Here is a 23,830-nt window from a genome sequence, read left to right on the forward strand (position 1 = left end):
CCGCCGCGCTCCTCGGCCGGCTCCGCGCCCGGCCCCCGACGGGTTTTGCGGCCGGGAAATCCCCGCTGGCAGCGGCGGCGTTTCGCGCTGCTGGCCCCCGGGGACTTCTCGGGTGTAAGGGCGTGAAGCGGCCCCGGGGTCCCCCCGGTGGGCGCGGAGCTGCTGGCTGCGCTGGGGCATGGTGCCGGTGCCGGTGCGGTGGCTGTCGGTGTTCGCTTTTCGAGCAGTGCTGGTGGAGGAGGAGTTGTTATCCCTCGGGATCGCACCGCGCCATCCGAGATAACCTGGACGTGCAGGAGCCCTTGGAGCAGCTCCTCGGTGGAAAGCTGCTCCTGCATAAATAACCCGAGCGGCTATTTTCTCGTCAGAGCCTCCGCATCTGAGCCCTCTGTTAGATTTTTTCATTATTATTATTTTTGAGGTGTGGGATATGAAACGCTGCCTGTTCTTGAAGTTGGCTCCTGTATCCAAAGCGATTCTGCCGGCCCTTTCAGAAGAGCCTCTGGAAAGTCGAGGGAACTTGGAGAACTGGGTCCCGGCCTATATTTGTACCTGACACAGTTTTGCTACCTACGAGAATCGCTATGTTTTATATAGCAAGTGACCTCCGCGTACTATTATTATTTTTTTTTTCTCGAGGTTTCTCTGGGGGTGGAAAGCAAGGAGGAAGGGGAAATGCTGATCCCCGCACCCTTTTTGTAATTTTGGTCAATGGGTTGGCTGCCTTTATCTATTTTTCTCCAATCTTTTCTTTTTCCTTCCCTTTTGGCCTTGAATGTCCTCTTGGTTCTTTATGGATTACGCCGTGCTATTAGTGGTGAAAGTACGCCAGCACTCATTCAACAATTTTAGCATCAATTCCTATAAACTGGTGTTTTATATGACATGTGCCATTTTTCTGCAAGAATACTGCTTGCGAAACTAGTTTCGCCTTGGAGCAAAGGCGGAAAGATAAACAAGGCTGCATAGCCAAAACACTGGCAATCTCTGCCTCCTTCCAAATCTTTTAAAGTCACGGAGTAATATTTTCAGGATTAGGCTGCTGCCTCTGAGGAGGGAATGTCGCTGGCGTTAAAAAAAAAAAAAAAAGGAGAAAAAGCTAATGCAAATTAGAGAAAAATAATTTTCTTTCAGCGATATGCAATGTATTAGTCACTTGTTATCATGCTTAGAGGCAGACCTCATTTGCGCGTCTGCCAACTCGTTCACATCTGCTCAGAGCTGTTCAGGGCATTTTAACCTTGGCGGTGTCGTGTCGTAGTCCCACGGATCAAGAACGAGTAATTAAAGCTCTAAGCAGCAGCAAAAATTCATAGCCGCCCATCTGCAGGCGCAGTTCACTCGCTGCTTTGTTTCGGTGCGGAGCTCCGCGATGGCAGCGCGGGGCCGGCAGCGGGATGCGCGGCTCTGCCGGGCAACTTTCCGCTCTTTACCTTTTTTTTTTTTTAAATTCTTTTTTTTCATTTTCTTTTTTTCCCATGGAAAATACGCGTTTTTTTTTTATATCCTTTTTTTTTTCTTTTTTTTTTTTTCCGCACGCCGTGCGCTGGGAGCAGGGCTGCTTTGCTGCGCCCGCTGTGGACGTGCGACTCTTCAGAAGGGCTGCGGAAGGTGATGTGGGGTTGGGACACGTAGTTGCCGAGACGTTTGCAGAGGTGCTCGCAATGCTGCTTTCGTAACCGAGGAATCGCCAGAAGTGCTCGGGGAAAAAAAAAAAAAAAACACAAAAAAAACCACCACGTTTCCCGGCAAGGAGAAACGTTAGCGCCGTGCGCCCGACATAAACTTTGGGGCGAGGCTGATTTTTGATGCATTGTTTAGGAGAAACCGAGCTGTTTGTTGTTGGGAGGAGAGAGGGGGGGGAAAGAAAAAGGGGAGAAAAAGCCCCGACTTCCCAAGCACTTTTTCACCCAAGTCTCCGCGCACCTGGGGCCCGAGCCGGCCCGGCAGGGGCCGCGCAGACAAAGCCCTGCGGGAGCGGGGGAGCCCTGCAGGCCGGCCCGCTGGCTCCGAGGAGAGCCGGAGCGCCCCGAGCCGAGGATTTTCTCCGCTGGGCGCCGGCCATTTGCTGCAGCAGGCGCGGAGCCGCCGTTCCCCGGCGGGGCTGCCGGGGAGGAGGGGGGGGACCGCGGGGTGGTGGGGGGGGGAGGGGGGGGGGGGGGGGGGGGGGCTGTTGCTCCGTAAATGAGGGAACCACAGGCCCTGTCAGCCGCAATTATGCAAAATGAAGTCGTCCGTGATCAATATTCTCCCAACGTGCCCGACGGATGCGGGGGGGGGGGTGAGGGGGGGCCGAGGGGGGGGGGATAAGGCCCGCGGGCGGCTCCGTGCGGGCTCTCGGTGCGCAGGGGGTGGCCGGAGGAAAGCGAGGGCGCGCGTCCAAAATCAGCCCCACAGCCCCGGGGGGGCGGCTGGGGGGGGGCGTTGGGGGCCGTGCTCCGGTATTTCTGCGGGGATAGGGTCGCGGAAGTGAGCGCAGCCTTTCGCCCAAGTCTCGCTCGCAGGAGCACTCGGACTTCTTTAGGCGAGGTGGGGGGACCCCCCCCCCCAGCCCCCGAAGTTTGCCGAGATGGGAGGGGGGAAGGGGGGCACGGCACGGCACGGCACGGCTCGGTGAATGGCGAGCCCGTCGCGCTGCGCTCGCCCAGCCTCCCGCGGCCGAACAATGGGGGACGGGCGGGGGAAGGGGCTGGCTTGGTGGTATTTTTCTTTTTCTTTCTTTCTTTCTTTTTATTTTTTTTTCTTCTCTTCCCTTCCCCTCTCTTTTCTTCCTCTCGCCCTCCTGAAAAGCAAAAGCCACGCGGAATAAAGGCAACAATGAGGGCTCCCCGGGCTGCCGAGTGCGCGGCGGGTTAATGGGGTGGGGGCGCGCAGGGCAGCGCCCTCCCTTCCCCTGGCCGCGGCTGCGGGCTGCAATTACCTCGAGTGCGCATTTTGTGCCCGGCGTGTGCGAGGAGGAGAGGAGGAGGAGGAGGAGAAGGGGGGGGGGGGGAGCCGGGGCCGCCCGGGCGCCCCCGCTGCCGCCGCTGCTCCTCCTTCGCAGCCGGGGCTCGGCTGCTGCCTGTTGTCTCTGGCAGCGGCAGCGGAAACCTCGCTCCCGTGCGTGTGTGCGAGCGGGTGTGCGAGGGTGTGCGAGTGTGTGCGTGTCTCTAAAATGGCGCGGACGGCCTGGGTAGGGAGATGCCGCGGCGGGTGGGCGACGGAGGGGGGGCCGGGCTCTCGCCGGGGGGGCCCCGGCTAATGGGGGGGGCCCCGGGGCTCGCCGCGGGGCCACCGCTTTGCGGCTCCCCCCCCCCCTCCCAGCCGCCGCCGCCGCCGCCTCCGGGAGCGTTGTTGGCGGCGGTGCCGGGGAGAACCGCCGGGTGCGGGGGGAAACCCCCGGCCTTACTGGAGCCCCCCCCGGGGTCCCCTCGGGGCCGCGGCGTGCGCTCGGGGCTGGGGGGGGCTTTGCCCACACCGGGCAGGGGGGAGCCGGGTGTCGGAGGGCCGGTGCGGGGCCGCCGGGGCGGTGTTTCCCTCGGATCCCCGGGAAATCCTCGGTGCGGCGACGCCTCCAAGTTGGGTACCAGCCGCCTCGCCTCCCCCCGGGGGTGCGTGTGGGCAGCGGGGGGCTTTGCAGCCCCCTCTCGCGCCCCGCGCCCCGGCATGCTGTGACCCCCCTCCAGCCCGCGTTTGTCCCGTGCCCTTCAGGTGCTGGCGCTGCCTGTTCCCGGGGCAGCCCGGGCCCCCGGGGCCGCCCCCACGGAGCAGCAGCCCGGCGGGGGCTTTCCCCAGGGCTTCCCGGCGGGCAGCACCCCGTGGGCTCCGGGCAGGGTTATTTGAAGGCTCGCCAGCCATTTTAACTTTCCCTTATTGGCCTCCTCCCCCGCCCCCTTCCCCAGTTCCTAGGCTTATCATTAATTGAAAACTTTTTTTTTTTTTTTCCTCCTCCCTTCCCTTTTTGGCTGCAGCCGGCGCTGAGAGCAATGCAATGATTCGCCTCGCAGCATATGGGAAAGGGGGAAAGCGCTGCTGCCGCTACGGCGCAGCGACGGGGCTGTGCAGGGGCCAAGGCGTGACAGACGGCGCGGGGGGGGGGGGGGGGGACGGGGACCGGGGAAAGGGGGGGGGATTCGCAGCACGCAGCCCCCCCGGGAGCATCGTGGCGGGGGAGGAGGAGGAAAAATCGGGGGGAGATGAAAAGGAGGGGGGGGGGGGATCTCTGCCGGGCCGGAGCCGGGCGCTGCGCAGCGGCCCCCCCGCGGCCGTGCCCCCCGTCGGGGGAAAGGACGCGGGGGGAGCCCCGGCGGCTCGGAGCGGAGCGGCGGCCCCGGCTGCCCCCGGCTGGCTCCGCAGCGCTGTGTTTACACGGCAGAAAGTCCCGGTCGCCGTCCCACACGTGATGGGGGGGGGGGAGCCGTCGGGGGGGGGGCTGCGGCAGGAGCCTTAAAATAGCCGCCGACCCCCTTGCGCTCGCCTGCGCGCTGCCGAAAGCGAAGCGCAGCACTGTGGCGCATGACTCAAGATGTATTTTAAATCGGTTTAGCGATCTCGCTGGCGCATTGTGCTTAGCTTTATGGTTAAATGAAATGCCACACGTCCCGGGTAAAGGTCAAACTTCTTCTCTAATCCGCGGATCCGAGCGGCGGCTACTTAGGCTGCAGCTTCCTCCTCTGGTTTACAAAACGTGTCACTAGCGGTGATGCCGTGTGGAGATTGCAGAAAATAACCCGCGGTATTTTTTTTTTTTTGTAAAAAAAAAAAAAGCGCAGCCACCCCTCTACTTTAAACGCTCGTCTAATATTAGATCGCTGGCTGTTGCCAGAGCTTTATACGGCGCGTTGTAAACGGCGCAGTAACACGGTGGCTTTAAAGTCTCCTTTCGAGCGGGTGGCACAGGTCGTTGTTTTTATAACTCGTAAATATGTAAGTCGGAGGTACAAGATAAACGAGGGAGCTAAACACATTCATAAGCAGCTGCCCGCATTTAGGCTTATAAATACCGCGCAAGCGCTGCCCTTTAAATCAAGCTCCAGATGAGCGGTCTGAGGGCTAATCGAAGTCGATTGCTACGAGTCCCCGATTGCTTTTCACTCCCTCTCGCAGGGATTTTCACAAATCTAGAAATGATCCTTTCAGTGGCCTGGAACCAAGCGGCGGCGGTAGGCAGGAGGGAAAAAGGGGAGAGGGGGGTGAAGAAGAAGAAGAAGGGGGGGGGGGCGGGGTAATTTATTGCATTGTTTTTAATTTCCGAAAGGCCGCCTTGTTTGCTTAAGCGCCTGCCGGTGCCACCGGCGCTCTCGCTCGCTCGCTCGGCGGCTCGCAGCCGAGCTCCAACCCCCCCCCCTTGCTCTATCCTCCAACCCCCCCCCTTCCTCCTCCTCCCCGACGGCTGCCGAGGGCTCTCTGTGGCTTGTGCAAGTGGAAACTGGCGGGCTGCCAGGCGGAGCTCGGAGGTGGAAAGAGTAAAGGCGCCAAAAGGGAACTCGTGCGCCGCTGCACTTCTCCTCCCGCCCCGCTTCCTGGCTCGCTGCAGCCGCCGGCCCCGACGGGCTTCCTCCAGCCCCCCCCAAATCACCCCCCCCAGCCTCCCGCGGCCGGGTTTTCACCCCGCGGAGGGGGGGGGGGTGACAAGGGGCTGCCCCCCTCCCCAGCTGTCCCCTAGGGCACGGGGAAGCTTCCTCCCCCCCCCCTCCCCCTGCTCCTCCTCCTCCCCCTCCCCGCGGGCACCGGGTTTCTCTCGTCTCCACGCCAGGAGCGCGTTAACAAAACTTTGCTGCTGCTGGCGTCCATGGCTGCCAAAAGTCTGTTGACGTTGCGAGGGAGACCCGAAACGTTTCCCTTTTTTTTTTTTTTTTTAAATCGGCTGCCCGAGCAGCGCCGTGTGCGTGTGTGTCTGTGCCTGCCTCTGCGGCGCGGGGCCGCCGCTGCGCGGGGCGCTGGGTGTTCCCGGCTCGGCACGGCTCGGCACGGCTCGGCACGCCGCTCGGCAGCACGCCGGGAGGCAGGTTAGTGCTTGCAGGCGCTTTTTCACAACTGGTTTCACACGGCGGCATCGCTGCGGAACCGCGTGTGCCTTGCGTGGTTCGCTCCCCCCCCCCCCCCCCTCCTCCATGCCTCCTCCTCCTCCTCCTCCCCCCCACCCGGCCCCCCTCCCGCCGTGCATCACCGGCTATATTTAGCCGCAAATGGCTTTATCGGCCAGACACCTCCCGGAGGAAATGCCGGGCGCTCTCCGGCGGCCGAGCCCTGCTCCGAGCAGCGGGGGCGCCCGGGGGGCCGCGGGGCGCTCCGGCACCGGCACGGCGCGGGGGCGACGGGGAGGAGGAGAGGGGGAAAGAGGAGGAGGAGGAGGAGAAATGGGGGGGGGGAGGGAGGAAGGAGAAGAGACGTGTCCTTGGCTTCCTCCGCCGCTGGTACCTCGCGGCGTGCGCTGGAGCGCTCAGCTCAGCCTGCCGTCGGGGTTTCATAACGGGGCCGCCTGCGCCCGCCCCCGCGGAAGTGCGGTATAAATAGGAGCGTTTCCATCCTCCCCCCGGCCCCCCCGCCGCCCCGAGGGCTGCCGGTGCCCCCGGCCGCCCGATGGAGCCCCCGGCACGCCACCGGTCCCGGCGGGTGGCCACCGTCCCCCCCGGGGGACAGGCGGCGGGAGGAGGAGGAGGAGGAGGGAAGGAAGGGGTGTGCGAAGAGTTAAAAGTCTGTTGCTCGTTGCAATGAAATTATGGCTGGCAGTGGCGCCGCTGCTCGTTCAGCAGACCTCCACTTTTAAGCAGTTCACAAGAAGTTCATCAGGGCGGCGATTAGGAACGCGCACACGCGTGCACCCGGGGCCGTGCGCGCCCAGGGGCGGCTTTTGGGGACGGGGCTGGCAGCTTGGTGTCCGGAGGGCTTCACGCCCACGCTTCTCCACGCCCTGGTTGGCTTTGCCCCACTGTGCCAGAGGGATATAGGGCCTCCGGGTCACCCGCTGCACGCGGGGAGCCCATCGGCCCCTCACACGACTTTGGTGGCTCATTATCTGCACGTGTCAGGGGACGGATGGCTCTGGTTGAGGCATGGCGCCTTATCTCAGCGATACGTTTCCAGCGGGGAAAGCGGGACACCCCAAAAGCCAGCGGGGTGTGAGCCCGGCCTCCTGTGAGCCCGGCCTCCTGCGAGCCCGTGCCCATTGCTGGCGGCTGATGCAGCGCGCGGGGCGGCTACTAACCTTATGTAAAACCCTAAATCACTCTCGCCATGCTGCTGCTGCCTCTATTGAAAACATTACGAGCGGCGCATCTGGAAAACAGTAAATCTGTCCAGAAACCGTCTTTCCAGTGAAATAACTCCTTCTGAATGATAGCGCGGTATCTAATCTCCGCAGATTTTTGTTTCCTCGCAGCAATTTTTGTGGACTTCATTATGGAAAGCTAACCGTTCTGGAGAGAGGAGGGTCAACACGCCGTTTCATTAATATACATTTGTTCCAGACGTGGAGTTTTGCACAAAAGGCCTCTCTAAGGGGAGAAGAAAGTGTTCGGGAACAAGGCTTTCCTGCCGTTTTAGTTCTTAAATCTCTCTGAACGTGTGTGAAGTATTGTGTTAAAGGCACAATCTGGGATTCTTCCCCATTAAATGCCAAAGTGATCATTTGCATATTCTGTAGCCTAACAAAGGAAATGAGTTTGCTGGGGAAGCATGTATGCTTTGGGAGACGTTATGCATTAAACTCCCAGTGGTCAATCACCCGTTACTGGCTTGTGTGTGTGTAAAAGGAGTATCATGCCTCCCGCTTAAAGGCTTCTATTTTTGTGAGAGAGGAAGAGCTGAGGGATATCCTGTGCATTAAAGGCTCCCCCTACTTATTAACCCAGCATTTAGCAGCAGGATGCAGGCTGAAGCTCAGTCAAAAGAAACGACTCAACCTCCAAAGAGCAATTAAAATCTTGCACTGGAATAAATCATGCGCCGCGATAATCCTGTTAATAAAACGCAGCTTGTCCTGACACTTCACTCATGCAGCAAACTGGAATTTAATGCGAGCGGAGGTGGCGTGAGGAGAGGTGGCGGGGAGGGAGAGGCATTCCCCTCCGCCGCTGGACGTGAAAATGCGGTTACCTTTCACCTGCCTCTCCCGCTGCACGCAGCGCCGATCCTCTTGGACTGCTAATACTTCTCCAGCGAGCCCGCTAATGATTTCTTTCCCTGGAGTGAGCAGGCGTCATTGAATTACTGAAAGCACTCGCAGCAGCAGCAGCAGCTCCGATGCAGAAGCCACCAGGGCTCGGTGCTTAATCAAATCAAGGGGTGGGGAGCTCGCCAACCCACTTACTATTTTTAACCCCTTTCTCCAAGTTAGCCATGTGCAGACGCTCAAGGGGAGGTTTTTATTTGGCTCCCTTCCGCGGAGAGCGGCTCCTCGGTCTCGCTCCTCACGTGAACGCCTTCCCAGCCCTCGGCGCGGCTCACGCACACGGTGCGGGGCTGCTGCTCCTGCGATGCACGTCCTGCTCCCGTGCGTTCCCAGTGCGGGTCTTTTGTCAGCCTGCCTGCCTGCCTGCGGGTGGTTTCCAACCTGCCCCGGGGGCTCCCCTGCTCTTTCAGCCCGTGTGAGGTGAACGTATGGGTACCGGCGCGCACTTGGCCGGCTGAATCATTTTGTGTTCAAATTAAAGGCGGTGGAGAAAGTTTTATTTGTCGATAGCCTGGAATGATTCTTAATTTTCTGGATGTGCGCTGGGGAAAAGATCCATCTCCTCTGACCTATAAATGCCCTCAATTTGCTCCTTTATTGCAGGGTATCTCCCTTAGCGGTTAACGTAGGCAGCTCGCTCCCCGCACCAATCCTGCATTCATTATTAATTACCCGGAGGGAGGCTGGCTGCTCCGCTGTGATGTTTGCACTTCCTCCTAGACAAATCTGCTCAACTTTTTTTTTTTTTCCCTTTCTTTTTTTAATAGAATATAAAACCGTGAAGAAAAGCAGTGATTTTTAAGAAGACGTCATGCTTTCTGCAACTCCCCTGTATGGCAACGTTCATAGCTGGATGAGCAATGAAAGGGTCCGCATGTGTGGAATTAATGAAGACAGGTAAATATTTAAGCTCCTGGCGAGTTAAACCGCGCCGTAATTCTGCAGCGTGCAGGTCTCGGAGTTCGTTCGCTTCCCCGGTGCCGGAGCAGGGAGCTGCCTTCTCGCATCGAGATCAGCCCGGCTCCGAGGGGGGAGGCGGGGAGAAACAAGCCGTGCCACAGAGCGGTAGAGCAGCCGGTGATTTACTATTTAACAGGCAACCTGGGTCAGCGAAGCGGGGACGCCCTTTAAAGAGATTACTCCCCAAAGCAGCCTGTAAGCGCGCTTTTACAATTAATTTATTATTTCATATTTGTGAAGGGGAATTAAAGCAAGCGCTGCGCAGGCTCTTGCAGTGGCTCTGTGCGGTGGGGGGACTCGGACGTGGTGCTGGCGTTCTCCGCCTTTGAACAAACAGCTTGGCCTGTGCAATAGAAGCAGTGGCCTTTCCGCCTGCCAGAAGTGAATTTCTCTTTGACCCTACTTTTTTTCTTCCAAATATTGTTCATTTGATGATTAAAATTATGTTTTTTAATAATTTTCAATGGGGTGATGCAGGCACTTGCAGCGCCCTCTTCACGTAAAACCCAGCTTCTTAAGAAGCAAAGCAGTGCTCAGCAGGAGCTTCAGGTACGCCTTCAGTTCCCCGTGCCAATTTTGTGTGGTTTTAGTGTTTTTCTGTCTTCCCTTTGAGCCTGTGTTCTCACCGTTGTGTGGAAAGCCTCACAGAAGCCGGGGAAAGTTTTGGGGTTTTGCAGGGAAAACTACTTGCAAACATAAACTGAAGGAAGACAGCCAAACGTCTCACTTCGCAGCCCCCACCTTTCCTCACAGTTTTTTAGGTACAACTTTACTTGTCACTGACGTAACGAACACGTTATCGTTGCGTTTCTGATTTAAGCGATGGTGCGCCTTTAAGTGCTTTGATTGAAAGGAGTTCTTTGGGGTAATGATGAAACTTTCCTTCTGCTGCATGTCAGCGGTTTTCATCCCTGGGATTTGAAATTTGGCACTAAGGTATATTCTTTATCGGTGCTTTCTGTGATAACAAGTCCCAGTGCTGCAACACTGGTATGGCACAGATGTGCAGCTCCCTCTTTAACATGGAACAGCTGACGTTCGTGTGATACAAGTGTGTGTGTTTTAATTTTCTTCTTTGCAGCGTTTATGGATGGTACGTGAAAAGGGCATGTTGAAAATGGTGTATTTTCTCCTTGGAAAAAAAAAAAAGGCGGGGGGGGGTCAAAATAGAAAACCTTGGCAGCAATCCTGTGCGTTGGAAGAGACTACTCCGAGATGCGCTTAGCGCGATCCTAGTTTCAAAACCCTTTATAGTTGTTTTCAAATGGTCCTTGCTTTGTGAAGTAGTCACCGTGCGTCGGTACACGGCATGATAAACACGGTGTCGTGTGGGACTTCTCTGGGGGAATCAGAGTACGGAGGCAATACAACCTCGTGCTGATATGAAATGCATGGGATGTCTCCCGATAATAAGCTTCTGTTTTTAAATAGGAAAATTCCAGTTAATGATGGCGATGCACCGAAAAGCAGACTGGAGTTGAGGGAGGAAAATCACCTGAATCACAGTGTGGTAAGAAACCGTAGCTTCATGCGGAAACTTCGTCAGTGCCTGTCCTCCCCGCCCCATCTCCACCCTCGGGCGTTAGTGCATGTTGCCTTTGGAGAAGCGATTAAAATACCTTTTTCTTGCAGTTCTAGCCATGCTTGGGCACATAGGTGTTCTTTCTGGGAAGCGGTGAAACGGGACTTTTTTGTTTATCTCGTTAGTCTCTCCACTCTGACTTTGTGGTGTGCATTGCTGTGTGACTTCACCGCCTTTCCTTTGCTCCGTCATGAGTAATGTCACACAGCACACCATGACGTCTAACGAGAGGGTTTAATCCTTGAGCGACATTTCAGTAAAGCTGGCAGTTTCCTCCTTCGAGTGTACGTGGGGAGCGGCGAGCGGAGAAGAAACTCAGCGCGGTGCTGTTGAGTGACGGCAGATGTTCCTCTGTGCCACGTGCTTAGATGCCTTGCCTTGCGGATCAACCTGCGGAGGAGGTCCTGGAGGAGGAGGAGGAGATGCTCTCCCTCCTTCTCTCCTGGCTCTCCCCCAAGCTCTGCTCTCCATGCCCTCATCCTCATCCTCTTGCTCTGTGGGGCTGGGGTCAAGGAGTTGGAGCCAGCCGGCGCAGTGCTGCACGGGAGCAGTGCCACCGAGCATCAGCTCTGGGCCAGTTTTGGCCGTGTGGGCTATGGGTCCTCAAGCCTTTGGTTTTAGTTTTCGGATGTAGAGTGATCCTTATCTTTTTGTTTGCGGTGGTCTGTGTTGTTCTGCAGCTTCCTGTCCTCACGCTCTCCAGCGTGGCCAACCTTGTGCATGCTTTCCCAGCGAAATATGTGTTTGCCTTGGTGGTATTTTTCTTCAAAACGATGACATATATCTGTAGTTTGAGCGGTAGCAGTTTTAGCAGAATGCGAAAGTAACCTATTTCTTGTTCTGTAAAGGTGGATGCAACTACAGCCCATCGCATTGACAGTCTCGCAGCTCTGAGTATGGACAGGTCTGGACTTATGCGAGAAGGACTCAGAGTCCCCAGTAGTATTGTCTATTCCAGCTTGTGTGGAATCGGCTCCGAAAAGTCGCGGGATGCTACGAGTTCTATAGCTGGTCTCGGATTTACTCCTGAAAGAAATCCAGAGATACAGTTTAAGTCTAATCCCCCCGAAGCGGTAGAAAATGCAGCTGTCGCTGGAAAAGGCCCGAACGGCTTCAGTGCTATATACAAAACGCCACCTGGAATACAAAAAAACTCTGTCCCGACGGGAGAGACACTGGGCTTGGACCGAGCCGCGAGTGACAAGCAGAGCCCTCTCGGTGTCAATGGTGCTAGCTACCTAAGGCTCCCCTGGGTGAATCCCTACATGGAGGGGGCGACACCCACCATATACCCTTTTCTTGACTCACCAAATAAGTATTCGTTGAACATGTACAAGGCATTGCTACCTCAGCAGTCCACTTACAGCTTACCACAGCACCTGGCTTACTCGCCCGTGTGCACGAACGGTGAACGCTTTTTGTACCTGCCTCCCTCCCACTACGTCACCCCGCACATCCCTTCGTCGCTCGCCTCGCCCATGAGGATTTCGGCCGCCTCGGCCTCTCCGGCCATCCCGCCCTTGGTGCACTGCCCAGAGAAGAGCTTGTCGTGGAAGATGGGGGTGAGCCCCGGCACCCCCGTCGAGGCGCACGCCTACCCGCACCTGCAGAACAGCAAACAGCCCCGTGTCCCCGCCGCCAAGACGGCGCCCACCGGCATAGCGCCCGACCCCGCGCTCCTGCTGCCCCACTCGCCGCGGCCGTCCCCTCGCCTCCCGCTGCCCGCCCAGGTCGGGGACGCCTACGCCGAGTTTCACAAACACTTTCCCAGCATTGCCACCTCGCCCTCCTCCTCGGTCGCGCTCCCCAAGCCCTACCTGAACGTGAGCGGCGAGTTCCCACCTGCGCGGCTTCCCAACGGGAAGCTGCCCAAGGCCGGCGAGGCCGCCGAGGGGCCTGCCCAGGCAGCGCCGCACGTCAGGAAGGCCGGCCATGACCGAAAAGACAGCCGGTCGCCCCCGCTCCTGGAAAAGCAGGCTCCAACCAAAGACGTCACCGACAAGCCCCTGGACCTGTCGGCGAAGGTGGTCGACGCTGAGGCCGCCGGTAAAGTGGAGCACGTTAAAAAAATGCCGCCGACGGTGCTGGTGCACGGCCGGGCTGGAGGCGGTGCGCTGCTGCCGGGGGGCGATGCCCAGAAGGAGACCCTTTCCCCCGGGAACGGCTGCCCCATCTACCGGCCCGAAATCATCAGCACGGCGCCGTCCTCCTGGATCGTTCCTGGCCCCGGCCCTGGTGAGGAGAGCGGCAAAAGCGTCCCGCTGAAAAACAAGGCGCTGGACTGGGTGATCCCGCAGCAGCGGAGCTCCTCGTGCCCCAGGATGGGCGGCACGGAGGCGGTGGTCGGTAGCGTTGCGGGGACGGTGCCGACGGGGGGGCGGCCGGCCTCGGCCTCGCCGGCTCCCAACGCCAACGCTGACTGCGCCAAGGCAGCCAGGAGTGGTGCGGAGAGCACGGCCTCCGTCATCCAGCACGTTGGGCAGCCCCTGGCCGCCTCGGCCAAGCACAGCAATAAGGTGGCCAAGTCCTGCGGCCAGGAAGCTAATTTCAAGGCCAGCGAGAGTGCCCTGGCCTCCAGCCCCATATTTCTGCCGCCCAACGAGGCGTTTCGCTCCCCGCCTCTGCCCTACCCCAGGAGTTACCTCCCGTACCCCGTCCCAGAGGGTCTGGCCATCAGCCCCCTGTCCCTGCACGGGAAGGGGCACGTGTACCCGCACCCAGTCCTGCTGCCCAACGGCAGCCTCTACCCCGGCCACCTGGCTCCCAAACCCGGCCTCCCCTACAGCCTCCCGGCTGGCCGGGGCGAGTTCATGACCTACCAAGACGCGCTGGGCATGGGCATGGTGCACCCCATGTTGCTGCAGCACTCGGCGCTGGAGATGGGCAAGGACGAGAAGTCGGAGAGGAGGTCGAGGTCCCACGAGAGGGTGCGCTACGAGGACCCGGCGCTGCGCAGCAGGCTGCCCGAGCTGCTGGAGACCGGCGGGAAGATGCACTTCGAGGTAGCCGGCGACAAGAACGTGAAACTGCACCAGAGCTCCGGCCACGGCAAAAACTCTGCCAAAAGCGACAAGCACCTCTTCCCGGACCTCCTGCGAGATGAGCAGGATGCTAAAAGCGAAACGAATTTAACGAAAACCGGCTTCGCTGCTGAGAGCGGCAATCAGGCTAATGACCCGACGAAGCACAAGGTAGAACAGGCGTCTCAGCACAGAGATTTTATTGTGATGAGAGAGGAGTTTGGAAGAAATAACGATCTGCACGAAACCTATAATTTTAAGCAAGCCCAGAGTTCGGCTGTGTTCGGCTTGAGGAAGGAGGACTTACCTGCAAGCCAAAATAAAGAGAGAGTGGCCGTTCAGCCTGCACCTGCCTTCCTGGAAGCTGCCCATGAGACCGATGGCCCAGCTCTGGCTTTTGGCAAAGTGCAGGACGACGCGAAGCAGTTCTGCATGGGAAGCACGCAGCCGAGCCTCGAAACCAATCAGACGTATACCAAAGATGGAGCTGACGACGCGGACTCTGCAGATGGCAAAATATTGAAACCCAAGCCATCTAAACTGGCAAAAAGGATCGCAAACTCTGCCGGTTATGTAGGTGACCGCTTCAAGTGTGTGACGACCGAACTGTACGCAGATTCGAGTCAGCTCAGCCGGGAGCAGCGGGCGCTACAGGTGAGTCCCTGCGGTTTAACGACCGCGGCGCTTTTAAGTGATTTCTCTGCTGTAAGTTGCAGTCAAGTATTAAAGTTTGGTATAAGCAGCGCAGGTGGGGAAATAGGGATTTTTTCTGCTAGGGCGTACTTGTCAGGAATGGTTAAAAATAGCAAAAGAAGTCTGTTAATTAAAGTGAGGTTACGTAAAGAATAGTATGTATGGCTTTTATTGTATGTGTGCACGAGTAAGTTTTAAAGGGCTCTTAATAAGATCTGATAGAAATGTTAATGTATGTATGAAATGTTTTTGCAGTTACGGAGGGGAGTCGAGCAGGAATGCATGCTATGCTAGCGCTAGCGGTGGCTGTAATTTCTCACTTGGCCGGCAGTGTCAGCCAGCAAAGTGTATCCAGAAGTTCTGATTAGTATGCCAAACGTGACGTGTGATGGAGAGGAGTAGCAGCCATGTATTAGTGGGTCTTATGCAACGTTTTCACCAGGAGAATGTGTAGTAAAGAGTAGGAGCAGTGCTGAGGTTTGATGCTGAGGGATGGCAGACAGATACTGTGTAGGAATAGCCTTAAGGTATTTTACTTTTAATGAACAGATGAGTTAAGCCAAATTGTTTTGCATTGTTAAGAAAAGAAGTGGTTTGTGCTTATAAAAATGGATGAAATTATCTAAATGATCCATTGAGTGCCCATTTTAATTACATAGATGGAAGGATTACAAGAGGACAGTATTTTATGTCTACCTGCTGCTTACTGTGAGGTCAGTTCTTCAAATTTTTATTACTAGACTCTTACATAAACCTTTGAGTTAAATTTCATTTCCAAATACACAAAGGGAAGTTTGTGGGCCATGGTCGTCTTTATTCATTGTACAGTTTTGTGTTTTGTTCTTGTTTTGTTTTTTTTTCCTTTTTTTTTCTTTTTGTTTTTGTCTCTTACCTCCAAAACGGAATGTTTTTGTTTTATATACAGTATGTACGTTTATATATATTTATATACTTACATATGAAAGAATTGTGTGGCTATTTGCATATAGATGCTAGAAAACTGTTTTACAAGTCAGGTAATTTAAACTCTTACGCTAAGCTGTCTCTCTTAAACATTGGTTTTGAGCAGATTTTTCTTTGGAAATACTTTCATATAAGGTAAGGTAAATGAAGTAGCTTTTATCGCAAGACTTTTTTTTTCATATCAATTCTCTTTCTAGCGTGCAATGATGCGCTTCTCAGAGTTGGAGATGAAAGAGAGAGAAGGCCAAACAGCTACCAAAGACTCAGAGGTCTGCAGATTCAGCCAGGCAGACTGGGAAAACTTGAAAGGAAACAGTGAAAAGAAGCCAAAGTCTGTCGCTCTGGAAGATGCCATTGCTGACCAAAATGACAATGACAGATGTAAGCGAGTTTCGATGGCTTTCTGAAGCGTGTACGTGTGTCTGTGCCGCGGCCGTTCGCAGCAGCGCTGTGTGCACGGGATAGTCTCCGTGTTCTCATGGTGTTGCTGGTTCAGGTCGCAAATGTATGAGACCCCAAGCCCCAGCCTCCATGGGTGTTGGTGGCACGGCCAGGGCAGAAGGGTGATGGGAGCAGGAACGTGCCGGGCTGGCTCAGCTGTAAAAAAACACCTGTATAACTTCAAATTACGCAAGACTTGTTTGCCTGGATGACTTCTTGCAGTGGCTGGGGTTGCATGTGCCTGGTCGATGCAGTCCTTGGGGGCTGGCATGGCTGGCTGCTCCCTCGAGGCTGCGGCAAGGTGTTGGGGCCCTGGAGGTAGCAGCCAGCAGTGCTGCCCCGAAAGCAAGGCGAATGTGAAAAGGTAGCATTAACTTTTTTACCGCATGCAGACAAAATCACTTTTTATTTGGGAACCGTTGGTAAGCATCTGGCTTCCATCAATTTCCAAATTGTTTTTCTTTTACCTAAATAATTAAGGAAAGGATCAGTTCCCCCTGCTGCTGCTTTGTTGTTAACCACCCAGAAAAAAATGATGCTGAAAGTATTGCAAAACAAGAGGAAGCGCAGCAGACTTTACGGTGCGTGTGCCTGTGTGTGCATCTGTGGGTGTGCACGCACTTGTGTAACTCGGTGGTTTACTGCGCTCTTCTGTACGTGGAGATTCATGAGTAGGGCCAGTAGAAGATTTCATTCGGGCAATTTAATAACTTTGAATTATTGCTCTGGTCTTTGTTTAATGCTTTTGGCAGAGAGCATGCCGGTCAATCGTACTTGCTCGGTTACTCACCTAAATCAAGTTAGTGCACTATTGCTGTCACTGACATAGCAGTGTGAACAGCAATCGGCCTGGCCAGACAGCACGGGGAAGTTTTAATTGTTGGAGCGGAGCAGGTGCCGGGGTGGGGACGGGGACGGGGAGGCTGAGCTCCCTCTGGGAAGCCAGGCGGGTTTTCCCTTTGCCATGGCGCCTTGGGGTGGCTCCAGGGAGGAAGGCAACGCCGTGCTTGCAGTCCTCATGCCGAAGCTGAGAGCTCGGCGGCTGCTGCCCCGGTGATGCCCTGGGGTCCTCCTGCCAGCTTGCCCTGGTGGCAGGGCCAGCTGGGTCCTGCGGGGTCGGGGATGTGCATAGGGACGGAGCGAGAGCCTGCACGTGGGGGGCACGTGGGGCATCCCCCTCGGCGGCTGGGGGAGGAAGGACGGTGCAGCATCGCTGTCTGCTGAAGCAGCCTCTCCTCTGCTGTCCTTGCACGAGGCTGACGTTACGGTGCGTCCTTAAATTCATCGCTTAGTGAGGTCTCCGGCTGCGCTGGCTGGATGCTCTAGTCTAGGTCTGCTGGCTAAAATGTGTTTGAGATGAAAGCGTGTTCAGCCTTATGGTAGCTCGTTCCTCTCTGCTGCTAATTAGCTCTGAACTAACGTGATACTTCAGGGTCTGGCTGCATCTATAGACCCCTAAAAATCTCATCTCGTTTCTGCTGAGGGAGCTGCTCTTTCGCATGCTTGGCCGTGCAGCAGCCAGTACTTACAGGTACAGATTCAGTCCTCAGTAAAAGTTTTTTATCGCGGTGTTTCACCTTCTGCCCCCGGGGATAGCAGCTGATAAATCAGGAGGCCGAGTTTCACGCCTCGGGATTGCCTCCAGTGCAGCGGCTCGGCGGGCCAGCACTCCCAACACGTCTCCCAGCGCGATGCTCACCCCTCTCCTTCGTTTATCACCGGCGAGAGCCACGGCCGCTGATCGTGGCAGAAACTCTATTTTCTTCCCGTTTCCTCCAATTTCTAACCGCGCTGTTGCGTTTGGCTTGAAAGCTTGCTAACTCGACACGGCTCCTGGTTTGGAGCCTCTTCTGCTTTCCTTTCTGCCTCCCGTGAGCGATGGGGATGCCGAAGAGGTCCTCCCTCCCTCCCGAGCAGAGCAGCGCGCCCCGCGAGACCCCGGCCAGGAGCACGTCACCTGGCTGGTGTCGGCGGGGAGGGAGGAGGAAAACCGCAACCGAAACTGTGATTGCCGGCTGCCTGCAGGGCTCCTCCGCTGCCGCGGCTGCGGCGCTGCCTCGCCTGCGGCGCCAGATCGGGGCCGTGCCAGCTGCTCGCCCCCTCGGCTCCTCCAAATCTGCCAGCGCAACAACCAGGACGGGCTGAGTAACGCAGGCAGGTGGTGCTCACAGAGGCACCTGAGGGGATGCAGGCTGTTTTTTAAGCTCGCCCTGAGGCTCGATAATTTTCCCAGGTGTACAGCACACGAGCTGACTTATTTTTTTTTTGCAGCAACAAAAAGCAGTTTTGCGCAATATCTGATTCCTTAAACTTTTCCTCCGACTGGACAGCGCGTAGATTTCCAGTGCTGCGAGCCTCCTTCAGCTTCGTTGCGCTGTCTGGAGAGAGGTGGCAGCTTCGTGCCTGATTTAAGGGAGGTAGCTGTGCTGCCAGATTACTGAGAAATTTAAGCCAGGGGCTAAACTCGAGGTGTTTTAATTCTCTCCCATCTTGTTTAGGTTTTGCTGGGCATTATGAGAACAGCAGCGAAGCTGCTTTGTTGCCAAGGTGACTTGTAAATGTTGCTGAGGCAATGCTCGTACGGTGCATTTCCATAGCACAAACATGATAAATTATGGGATGCATATGTCATGAGTCAGAGAATTGTTCAGAGATCAAGTGATTTAAGCTATTGGCATGGACACGCGCATCAATACGGGCATGTGACGATCGCATGTCGGTACGCAGCAAAGCTCTCGTAGCGGTATTGGAAATCATACTGAAGTGTGAAAGATTGAACACGTTCTGCACGCCGCGAATTTCTTCGTCGGGGAGCATAATTACCCGCTCATCTAATTTTACAGCGGGGAGACACTTCCCGTTTAATCCTTAACCAGGAAAAATAGGACCTGATAGGTTCAAAGCCCGATCTTCGGGCGTGAGGTCTCGAGGAAAACATTAAAGCAGTTTATATGTGTGAAAGCAAAGGCTGCGATTTGCCAGAGTGCTCGCGGCTGGTCTTCAGCATCGGAACAAGCTGCCCGTTTGCACATGGCATGGTAATCCACATCTCTCTCTTTTTGTTTTTTTTTGGACTGTGAATATGCCTGAACAAACGAAAGGTCGGAGCAGTAAACACGTCCTTTGCCCTGGTCAGTTATTACCTTCCTTCAACGGGACATAGTGCAAAAAGAGAGGGGGGGGGGGGGGAAAAGCCCGCCCAGGGAGATGGCGGTTTGTTTGTTCAGGCAGAAGGAAACGAATCTGGAAAGTTCCCAAGCAGGGATGCTTTGAGGGGAAAAAAAAAAAAGACAAAATCAGCCGTGTTTCCTCTGCCCCATGGGACACCCTGAATTCGATGCTGAAGGCGTCTTGCTGAATTTTTTAATCATGTTGTGATCTTGATGCTGGGTGCTGGATTTTAGCATTTGGCTGGTCGTTAAGGTGCCGGGATGAATAAAGGGTGTCTTGCATAAGTGAGTGCAATACGAGGTTGCTCCGGGGAAGAGGAAAAGCTGTTTATAGCTGCCATGTTATTTGAACAAAAGAATTGCAGCTTAAACGCTAAGATGTGTTTCCTTGTTTGCATTGCATGGGAGGCCCTGGTCTCAAGCAGCTGACCGCAACAGGAAGATGGAAAAACGAAGGACAGTTTGTGCGGGTGTTTTTTTTTTTTCGGCTGCCTGTGTGTGTAACTGTTTCTCGCGAGGTTGCAGCCGGTGCGCCGAGGAAATAGGGCTTCAGGCAGAAACCGTACGTGAAGAAGCCTCTTCTTAATTCTTCCTCGTCTGTAGTTTTGTAGGACGGCAAGAAATGGTTTGAGGTGTCGGTACTGGTTCTCACAGCTGTGGTGAGAGTCGCGAGCGCTTGAGGGTTGAGGAAGGAACACGTGTAAGAGTTTAATCTCCTTACTCATCGAGGTGTGTTGCTATGAGAACTCCGCATTTATCCTATGTTTTGGGCTACCTCTTCGCTGTTTGAATAATGATGATACAAAAACCCAAAGTATTCTGTTGTTGTTTTCCTCCTGGGGCAGAGAAGAGGATGTTGTAGATCCATGGGGGCGGGGGACCAAAGCAAACAAATTCTTCTTGTCGAGGGCACAAGATAGGCTTACGCTGCCGTGCCTCCTGCTGATGTTTCTCCCTTAATATGGGGCAGCCTTGTGGCTGGTCCAGGTTGTTGGCAAAACACTCTGAGGGCAGAGTGGAGCCTGTGTGACCAGAGCCTGTGCTCCTCTGGTGGTCTTGCTGGGGAGAGACCCCCAGAGAGACCCGTGGTGGAGGCAGGGAGTCTTGGCAGGGCAGCGAGGACACATCCTGCGTAGTGTCCCAGCCCCACGGTGTCCCTGCCCCGTAGCATCCTGTCCCCGTAGCGTCCCAGCCCCATCCCCATCATCCCCCGCCGTGGCAGGGTGGTTATGCAATGGGGATTAGCGAGCGGAGCCGAGAGGTCGCTTGCTTCACGCTCTTACCCGGGGGAGCAGGAGCGGGTGCGCGCCGTCCTCCGCAGCCCGCGAGCAGCGCCGGCGGGGGAGAGCTGCCAGCCGGCGTCCCTGCCCTCCTTTTCATGTCTGCGGGCGGGCGGCGCGCTGCCTCGCCGTGCCAAGCCCTCCTCGAGTAGAAAAGGAATTAATCCGAAGCCGGTCGCCCTCGGTGGTGGCAGGCTGGAATTAGATCGCTGCTTCCTGCGAGCCTCGGAGATTAAGAGCATCCAAACCCTCCCCGGGCTGCTGCTGCTTCCTCTGACCCTGCGCAAGCTCCTCCGGGAGCCGGTCGGGATGTGCCTGCCTTTTTTAGAGGCAGGCAGTGCCGTGAGCAGGAGGGCTGCCCCAGCCTGGGGACGGCCAGCGGGAGCTGTGGTGTGGAGCTGCTGCCGGGGCCAGAGGGCTGAAATTACGATGTTTCCTTACGGCGAACGAGCAGGTTGCATCAAAAATGTGAACCGAAATCTGATAGAGGCGTTTCCAAAGGGATCCTTGAAAGGCTGCTGGTCCAGCTCCTTAGCGTGAGCCACGGCTGGTGTGCTGCGCAGCCGCTCCCTGCCCCGCGCGCAAGTGCAGCGTGTTTCCAAATTCTGCCTGGCTTTGGGGGATACAGGGTCGCCAGATAGCAGAGTGGCCTCAAGATCCTGACGCTCGCCTGGAAAAAGTCAGCTTCTGTTTGGATTTTTCTTGGCCAAATATCTTCCGCTGTTTTATAAAGCAGCCCTGCGGGCAGCTTCCCAAGCAGTGTAAAACGATGCTGTTGGGTCTTCCGGTGCCTGCAAACAGCTGGGTGGTACTCGGAGCCTTTTCCAAGTTGTGGTGAAGAAAAATCTCATCAGAGAGGTTTTTATTTATTTATTTATTTTTCTTTTTTCTTTTCCTGCCTGCCCTTTCTGACAGCAGGCATTTCAAGGATGGTGGTGAAACCAGTAGGAAGGTGCTCTCCAGATACGGTGGGATGCCCTTGGGCTGCACCCCGGGGTGCCCTGGGGAGCTGTGGTGGGGCTGGGACCCGACGGGAGGGCAGAGAGGCTGCAGGGGGCTGGGAAAGGGGGGGCAGCCCCCGCCCTGGTGAGGGGTAAGAGGAGAAGTTGGAGGCAGGCTGTGAAGAGGAGGAGGCTGGGGAGGCCCTGGGGGAGAAAGGAGATGTCTGCATGGCTGGGGATGGGAGTGAGTCCGGCTGGGAACCGACAGATGTATGAACGGGAAGGGAAGTGAGGAGGAAGGGCGAAGAGGAAGAGGGACTGCGAGCTGTCAGGACGCAGGAGGGAGAGTAGAGGCAAACACCAGCAGGCATGCATGGAGAAAATACACTTCTTAGCCATGAGGGCTAAATAGAAAGCTGATGAGCAGCCACACACTCTGTATCACCTCTGCCTACTCATTTGGTTAAGCCAAAGAAAGACTACCCATTCAAGATGATGATGAAGTGCCGTTTTAAGTCAAGCATCCATTTGAAATCACTTGAGCTGTCCCTAACTTTGGGGGAAGAGAGCTGGGGGGGGAGGTAAAGGCACAGCAAGCCTGGCAAGGTGGTATTTTTGTGCCAGTTTGTCAGGCCACTTTCCGGGAGGCTTTTCAAAGCTCACCTGGTTGCTATTGCTGGAAATACTCCCTGAATAAGTGAGGTCTTTTTTAAAAGGAGGTGATAAAGATCGTGTGATATACAGCGACTGGCTGATTGCTTTAAGTGAGGAAGCCTTTTTATAACCTTGGATTCAAGTAGAGCTTTTTGCAAAATATCATAGCTATTCTTAGTGGTATTCCTGTGTATGTGTGTGCATGCGCCGTTTCCCACTTACATCTCCAGAAGAAGGGACAAATGCTTTTAAGTCAGAATCTGCATTTCGATGTGCGAAGTTAGGAAAAGATTATGAATTAGTGAAAAACTAATACTTTATCATCGTCAGAAAGTATTTTTGAAAAGAAAGTCGTCGCAAAGTGAAGCTTGGATTATTACTTACCAAAGCTTTTGGGGGCGAGGTTGCATGCTGAAAAGGGTCTGTGCTTTTGATATCTAAAGATGTTTCTTTATTTAAAAAAAGCATATTGTGATGTTTCTATGGCTACAAGTATTGTGAATTTTGTACTTCTTAAACTGATTTAAAAAAAACGGCACAAAGTATCGTACTTTCGGGGGATTTGTACTTAGCTGTTGAGAAAACTGCCGACTTAGGCTGACCAGGGGAGATTTGTTCTGCAGTACACAATTTCGTATTTATTTGCATGCCTTGTAAACCGTAAGTGATGATAGGGATGACACTGAGGGGATCGGGGAGCATAGGTTTCTCACAGTGAATTCTTTTGCACTTATTATGTCTTTTTTATTTTTTATTTCTAGGTAATTTTGCCAGTGCAGAAAACAACCAAGGTCACTTTCTTGAAACTCCGGAGGAAAAAGATCTCTCAAATGAGAAATGTTACTTAGAGAGACATTCTATATATGAGAAAGCGGAAGACCAGCCAACAGAAGATATTGGCCAACATCCATGTCCACGTCTGGACAGGAAGCGTAAACACTCTGGTGAGAGAGTGCAAAATGATGGCAGCCAAAATGAAAACTTTGTGGACGAGCTGCAGGATGAACTTATATCAAAGGCAAAAAAGAAGAAGAGCTCCAAAGGTAAGCTGGCATTTTGCTGTGGTCTCTCTCAAGGAATGTCTTGTGAAAGGAACGTCCCCTTGGCTTAATGTGTTTCCATTTTTGAACTTGATAGTTACTAATGTGAGCACTGTCATTTCACTTAAAATTATATATATGTATATATATGTATGTATATATATGTGTATATATATATATGTATATATAAAAACCTTGGTATATAAGGGTAAAGCACTAGTCATTGGACACTGTAGCCACAGCAGTGCAAGTTACTGTAGTGCATGTAACCCTTAATGAGCGAACCTTTAAAATGCATAGTGTGGTGGTAAAGCTGAGACTATATGCCCCGAAAGTGAAATGTAGCTTTTGTTTTAAGTTGAGGGGGCTTTTTGATTAATTTTTAGTTATTTTTCCATTAGATGACTGGCCTGAGAGGGAAATGACAAACAATTCCTCTAACCACTTAGAAGAGCCCAATTGTAATGAGGTGACCAACCTGAAGGTGTGCATTGAATTAACAGGGCTCCATCCCAAAAAGCAGCGTCACCTGCAGCATCTTAGGGAACTATGGGAGCAGCAGGTGTCACCAGAGAGATCCCCGTCCGGCAAGTTGGGCCGGCAAAGCAGGAAAGATTTAGCTGAGGCTGTTCAGCCAGAGGCCACTGCAAAGGTCAAAGACTTCACAGAAGAAAGGCACACCAAGAAAAGGTCAGAGGCCAAAAGCAATAGAAGTTGGTCTGAAGAGTCCCTCAAAACAAGTGACAATGAACAAGGTATGCAGAGACTACTAGGGAAACCAGCTGGCTTTAGCATTTACAGTGACGCATGCTGCCACCGATGTTAAGGAATTGTCGAGAGCTTTATTTTAAAAATATCTATCTATCTATCTTATCTATCTTTCTGTAGATGTCCAATTGTATAAGCACTGACACCTCCTCTCTAAGAGTTGCAC

At 54.7% G+C, this 23,830-nt stretch overlaps 2 protein-coding genes across 11 annotated transcripts in view; one reads left to right on the forward strand and one right to left on the reverse strand.

Moving 5' to 3' along the window:
- BCOR (BCL6 corepressor) overlaps positions 1-23,830 on the forward strand; it is a 73,408-nt gene that overhangs the window by 30,738 nt on the left and 18,840 nt on the right. For 3 of the 10 annotated variants that reach the window (XM_080575485.1, XM_080575484.1, XM_080575482.1), the window contains exons 2-8: positions 8,920-9,049; positions 10,544-10,622; positions 11,543-14,368; positions 15,067-15,120; positions 15,568-15,751; positions 22,618-22,899; positions 23,298-23,651. In XM_080575485.1, the coding sequence (XP_080431611.1) occupies positions 8,964-9,049; positions 10,544-10,622; positions 11,543-14,368; positions 15,067-15,120; positions 15,568-15,751; positions 22,618-22,899; positions 23,298-23,651 (3,865 nt within the window). In that variant the 5' untranslated portion in view covers positions 8,920-8,963. Of the gene's footprint in view, positions 1-5,218; positions 5,988-8,919; positions 9,050-10,543; positions 10,623-11,542; positions 14,369-15,066; positions 15,121-15,567; positions 15,752-22,617; positions 22,900-23,297; positions 23,652-23,830 lie in introns of those variants that run through there. The other 7 variants (XM_080575488.1, XM_080575487.1, XM_080575483.1 and 4 more) reach the window with 5 other exon arrangements.
- LOC308187711 (uncharacterized protein) lies at positions 2,216-4,496 on the reverse strand (the record flags this gene model as incomplete). Its single annotated transcript, XM_080575934.1, has 3 exons — positions 2,216-2,782; positions 2,921-3,802; positions 4,443-4,496. 3 exons carry the CDS (start codon positions 4,494-4,496, stop codon positions 2,216-2,218), a joined length of 1,503 nt encoding a protein of 500 aa, XP_080432060.1.

Source organism: Anser brachyrhynchus (genome assembly GCF_964034855.1).
Source record: "Anser brachyrhynchus genome assembly, chromosome: 1".
Lineage (NCBI taxonomy): Eukaryota > Metazoa > Chordata > Aves > Anseriformes > Anatidae > Anser > Anser brachyrhynchus.